This window comes from Otolemur garnettii, unplaced genomic scaffold (assembly GCF_000181295.1).
Source record: "Otolemur garnettii isolate 467f Iridium unplaced genomic scaffold, OtoGar3 scaffold00312, whole genome shotgun sequence".
In the NCBI taxonomy this organism is placed as follows: domain Eukaryota; kingdom Metazoa; phylum Chordata; class Mammalia; order Primates; family Galagidae; genus Otolemur; species Otolemur garnettii.
In genome coordinates, this window is record NW_003852707.1 from 371,755 (window position 1) to 378,015 (window position 6,261).

General features: G+C 44.1%; 1 protein-coding gene across 2 annotated transcripts in view; it reads right to left on the reverse strand.

Annotated features, from left to right (window-relative positions):
* Window positions 1-6,261, reverse strand: part of ACTN2 (actinin alpha 2) — a 78,419-nt gene that overhangs the window by 32,608 nt on the left and 39,550 nt on the right. For both annotated transcript variants that reach the window (XM_012813834.1, XM_012813835.1), the window contains exons 7-9: window positions 5,253-5,283; window positions 4,492-4,573; window positions 1,390-1,475 (exon numbers count right to left, since the gene is read on the reverse strand). In XM_012813834.1, coding sequence (XP_012669288.1) covers window positions 1,390-1,475; window positions 4,492-4,573; window positions 5,253-5,283 — 199 coding nt within the window. The remainder of the gene's footprint in view (window positions 1-1,389; window positions 1,476-4,491; window positions 4,574-5,252; window positions 5,284-6,261) is intronic.

Sequence of the window (6,261 nt, forward strand, 5' to 3'; positions counted from 1 at the left end):
ACATAAAAACACTTTAGAAACTAAGTTAAGTTCAAGCTGTTTTTTAAAAAAAAGTGTTCACAGTTTAGAACTTGCCACATTACGTTATTATTATAAAACACTTAAAAGAGTTCAAGGTTAAGATGTGAAGCGCACGGACACCCAGGCACACACGCAACTGAAACGGATGCGGGAGAGCGACGGGACGGCCGGACACAGCGTTGGGTACCTGCTCCGCGCCCGCAAAGGCGTGGTAGAAGCATGAGACGTACGTCATGATGGCTCGCTCATCAGGTTTGGGGGTGTTCACAATGTCTGAAGGGGGAGAAAATAACACAGGACACAGACGCACAGACGGACGAAGAGGAGAAACCGGGGAACAGAGGAAAGAACAAATTGGTTTACACTGACCGATTCTCTGCGTGTTTCATAGGCCCACGATGCTGAACCTCAGCAAGACCATGAGGCATAGAAACGATCGTGAAAAGAATGGTTTGAATCGGCAGCTTTCTTGAACGATCAAACTGAGGGCTTGTTTCTTCCTCGCCCCCTTGATGAGTTTTTAAAAATGCATTCATCAGTGCACTCGTGGGGCACCCGCCTGCTGCAGGCCGGAGCTCGTGACCCCTTCCGCCTGACTCTCCTCCTCTGACCGTGCCGGGGCGTCTGGCACTTTTGCTCTGAGCAACAGTCACAGGTCACTTTGCAACACGGTGGGAACACTAATGAGGCCTCACTGTGCAGTCTCCATCCCCACCCTTGTAACTGTTGGGGATCCCCACTCTGCACCCTGCCCTGGCTCATGTGAGGACAAAAATCATTAGAGAGGACGTGTCTTTCAACATCTTCTAGACATACTTACCACGATGCTTAAGGAAGTCACTGAGAGTGACAGACAGACAGAGAGAGAGGTATGCACGGCTCACGGTTACGAGGATCTTGCTACTATTTGTGCTTATTGCCAAAATACCAATAAAACAGAAAACAGAACCACGTGAACCTCCGTCTTTTCTTCCTCCACCCTGGCAATGCTATTTTTTTTTTTTAATTGATTTTCAACCTTGTTCATGAGTTTGAGTCCATGGACAGAGTGAAGTTCAAACTACTCCTTGTAATTCCCTACAGTAACAGTCTGGGTCTGTAGAGCCTATTACTAGAGAGGATGTGGGGTTGCATAACTGTATGGAATCTTCCGGAAAACAAACATGAACGGCATACCACTGCGTGAACAGAAAGCAAGTTTCAAAGAAAACTGGACTAAAGAAGACAGACAACTGCTCCCTCAGAACCAGATGGGCCTCCTCACTCTGACGGGAGGAGGGGAAAAAAAAAAAAGGAAAACAATTAGAAAAAAAAATTAAGACACAGAAGGTGAAGGGTGAGCGGTGACTTGTGCTTTAACGTCCTCACCTTCTGTGCACCAGCAAAAGCATGATAGTAACAGGAAACATAAGTCATTATGGCTCTTTCATCTGGTCGGGCAGTGCATACTACATCTGTGTGGAGAAAAGAAGGTTAACTGCTCGGACGTTCTAACACCAGCAGGCTCATGCTAAGTGCTTCCGCAGGGAAGCCAGAGGCGCCAGTCTCCCCCTCGCCCCCACACACTTATGTTGTAAAATCTTGGCTCAAATCAAAGAAGTCACACCTGCAAAGTCATCACTGTCTGTGCGCTTTTGGGAACTGCCGAGGGAAATTAAGCAACTGCCAAGGAGAAGGGCGTGGCTAGCCCAGAAGGGCCCTGAACTAGCAAGAGAGGCGCATCCCTGGTCGGAGTCAGGCCTTCATCCAGATTTAAGAGGATGTCTGAGCAGCACATTCCCAGGGACTGTCTACACTCCACACACGGAGGGCCCGAGGCCACTAAGATCCCCTCTGTAAGGCTCCCCAGAACACAGATGCGCACAGATCTAAACCTAGTGCTCACTTCAAAAATGGTTCCTGCAGGAAAACAATTTTCATAACCTCTTTAAAGCATGATGGGTAGTTAAGAAAGAGTTTTTCACCAATTTTTATTACAAGTAACAGTTCATGGGGCAAGTGGGCCAATTAAGCATTTGAAAATCCCCACTTAAGGTTAAGAGACCAGCATGAATGACATAAAGCCAGGCCCACAGCACAGGGGCAGAAGGCAGGATTCACCGAGAGGTCTGAGCTATCTGAGGAGAGTGGACTGGACGTTACAATCAAAGAGCAGCATTAATAAGAAAATATGAATACGATGCTGCCGTGGTGGCTAAGCCCGAAGGCAGGCAGCAAACATACAGAAGGGAATTCACGGAGCTAGTCTGCTGGGGGGTCGCATCACAGCGAGTCCCATCACAGCGAGTCCCATCACAGCGCGCTCCACCCGCAAGGCAGCCAAGTTCAGAGCTGCTCACCAGAAGATTCTTACGAGGGATTACTCCACAAAGGTAATAAATGAGTGTGTGAATCTTCCGAACCATTAAAAGGGAACGATGAAGAAAAGCAGTAAGAGGCTAGGAAGAGGAAATGAACACAGTGCCCATGCATCCATCTGCTTGGAAGGACAAAAGGAACGGACGTGTCCCAGACCAGGACGCAGGGACCAAGGCAAAACAAAGAACGGAAGAGAACTCTGGCAGTGACGGAGCAACGCGGACGGTGACCCAGCTAGTGGTTATGAGGGAGTGTTTAAATACAGAACTCCCCTTCAATTTTAGGATACTAGGGAGGCATTCACAAACTGGAAAATAAATTTACTAAACGTTGCTTAGATTCTCCTCTCTCTTGTATCCTGGCTATTGGTTTGAGTGGGAAAACTCTGGGCAGTTATTCACTGTATGGCAAGGTGGAAGGAGAGACCACACACATTAGAGAAGACAGATGGACAAAAAAAAGAGAAAATTAGTTCTATGTTCCTACTTTTCTGTTTTGTGGACTTTTTAAAGGGTTTTTGAGAAATCATAAGCAGAATTCTGAATAATGTGTTCAACTGTTTACACCCAATAATACAGATGCTTCATAAAACAGTGAAACTAATAAGTGGGCAACATTAGAATCCTAATTGAGAAGGTTTTTTTGGTTTGCTCCTTTGAGACAGAGTCTCCCTATGTCGCCCTAGGTAGCCATGGCGTCACAGCTCACAGCAACCTCAGAATTATGCGATTCTCTTGCCTCAGACTCCCAAGTAGCTGGGACTACATGCGCCCACCACAACGCCAGGCTATTTTGTTGTTGTTGTTGCAGTCGTCATTGTTGTTTAGCAGGTTCAAACCTGCCAGCCTGGTGTATGTGGCTGGCACCCTAACCACTGAGCTATGGGTGTCAAGCCAATTGAAAGATCTTGTATCTCTCCAATAGATATCTCTAAGTCCCACTCTGTGGTACCTGAGACTGTCATCTTATTTGGAAATAAGGTCTTTGCGGATGTAATCAGGCTAAGATGTGGTCCTGCTGGCAGAGGAGGGGCCCTACATCACATAACTGTGATTTAGAAGATACACAGATTCAGACGGGGGAAAAGGCCAGGTGAAGACAGGGGCAGAGACCAGACTGACACTGCCACAGCCTCTGAATGTCTGGGGCTTCTAGAAGCAGAACAGGTGAGGAAGAGGTTTGGGGCCCTGTCAACTCCTTGATGTCGGATGTAAAGCCTACAAAGTGAGAGAACGTAAAGTCTCCGCTGTTTTAAACCACTCGGTTTGTGGCGACTTATGACAGCAGCTCTAATACAATCACCCAAAACAAGGAGAAACGGGAGACTGACGACTGACTGTACTCAAGTCTTTACTTTTCCCCAAGGATGCTAATTAGTGAAAGCAACAGATCCCGGGGAGCAACAGTAACACTGAACTTAAGTTCCTCCAGGGCAGCGTCCACACCTCCTGCAGTGCCCAGCAGAGGGTGCTGTTCACAGGAAGGGCTCAGTACACGTGTTGAGTGATGAATGAATCCCAAATACACACCCTGAAGGGATGGTGTGCACGGGTCTGTGCTTTCCGCGGTGTAGGCAGAGCTCAGGTCAATTCACCAGAGAAAAAGGGCAGCCCCAGCAGGAGTGATGCTAATGGACAAAATACACAGAAGTTCCTCCAGATCTAAATTAAATGTAATTTAGACTAGTTAAAACCGTGGAAGGTCAAAGTTCTGAAGGTAGGTTGATGGTGAAATGTTCCATATTCTCTATCTCGATTCTGTAACTTCGAGCTGGATGAAAGAAGGTTTCGCCTTAAGTATGTCACAAAGGGATCTGTTTGCTACATGGTAAAAAAAATAAAATGCAGGAAATCCTTCTCTTGAAAACTACAAATGAAAGCATTCTGTTTCTTAGCCAAAAGCTGAACTTTCAACCAAATCTTTTCACTACATAGGTTTCGTTTTGGACAGGATTAAAAAACAATTTCTTTAACAAACTATGCCTGAAACTTCTTTCTACTACTCAGTGACAGAAACTTGTTAGGAAACCTAAGTTCTTCGGATGTAACTTATCTGTAAAGTTTTACTAATATATGTCGTCTATAGATTTTTGAGTAAACACAAAAATCTCACCTTCAGCATCCAACATTTTAGGAATATCCAGGTGTTTCTCTGCGATTTCCATGGCCAGATTGATATTTCCTACGGGGTCATCCTGTATGAAAACCAACACAAGCAGTTTTTTAAAATGTATTTTGAAACCAGATTTATTTAAGAATAATGTTTTCTATACACCTCACTTTGGGCAGGATGCACTCCCACCCACACACAATCTTAATAGCGTAAGTGACTTACTGTTTCCAATCACTGCGAATGGTTAGAGAAACATCAAAAATCACAGAAGCCACACAGCCCATGCACACTCCGATTTATAAAATGCGAACAAAAGGTTTAAGAAAACAAACAGCACTGAAAGAAAAGAACAGCAGAGCTTATTTTCAAGCCTACAAATAACAAAATCGAAATCGTTCTGTAAGAAATCGTGAAAAATACATTTTCCAGATTTCAGAAGGGGATCTTGGAGACTGTTTATGACGACACCCTGATTTTAAATAAAAACTGAGCGATAAAGAGATCAAGGAGAAGTCAAGGAAAGTGCTGCTGGGTGAAACTTGTAGCTAAGGAGTGTTTTAAGACAGCTACAAAGAGCAAAAATCACGTCTCCAGGGTATTAAAGCAAGAAGTACAAAATCTTAAAATTGTAAGTGAATTAGTGAGATGTCTGCTCCTAAGATCACGTTCATTGTCCACTATAAGCCTGGTTAAATATACATAATGTAATAAAAGAAACATAAGTGGAGGCGTGTAACTAAAATACTGAAAACAACGATGACACAGCGTTCCTTGTTTTGATCTATTAGAGAAATGAACTGTTCTGGGGTTGAAATGGGATGAGGGGTAAGGTATAAAAATCGAAATTAAAAGGAGGTTAGTCCGCAGGTGACTCCAATGAACGTTAACAGCAAAGCCTTTTCAACATTTTAGAGACGGGATTGTTCTCCACCAAGCACAATCCTTTTTAGACAGTGAAACGTTTAAAAAGTGCAGACTTGACTTATTCACAACACTCAAGGAAGAAACCAAAGTCAGCTTTCTGGCCTCACAGAGTATCAATTATTTCAAGCAAAAAAAAACAAAACAAAACTGTTTTAACTGAATGTTGTTTTGACAAAGCACACCACCGTCTGACTGGAAGCCGTCGTATCATGAGGTGAATCTTAACCTGCGTGTTCACACAAATGTGTACGAGGCCAAAGAGCTGAGAAAAAGTTTCTTTCCTCCAAAACATACAGAAGAGAGGTTTCAGCATTAAAAGCACACAGTGATGATTCTGTGCCTTCGTGAAAGTCATCTCATTCAGACTTGAACTTAAAGAGATAAAATGGGGCAACGAAGTATTTCCTAGTTTAGCAAGTGGCCAAGTGGCCTTGGGCGGGATTACTAACTTCCCACCTTCTTCATCTGCAAAACAGGGACAGGTAATAGAAGTACCTGTCGTATAGGGTTACTGTGCATTGTGAAGACTGAATGAGCATGTATGTGTGTGATTTCAAATAAATATGCTTGTGTGTATATACATATGCATGATTTTTTGTTCTGTTTTTTTTGTTGTTGTTGTTGAGACAGACTCTCACTATGTTGCCCTGGGTAAAGTGTTGTGGCTTCATGGCTCATAGCAATCTCAAACACTCTTGGGCTTAAGGGAATCTCGTGCCTCAGCCTCCCAAGTAGCTGGGACTATAGGTGCCTGCCACTATGCCCAGCTATTTTTTGTTGTAGTTGTCATTGTTGTTTTAGTTAGTCTGAGCTGGATTTAAACCCACCAGCCTCAGTGCATGTGGC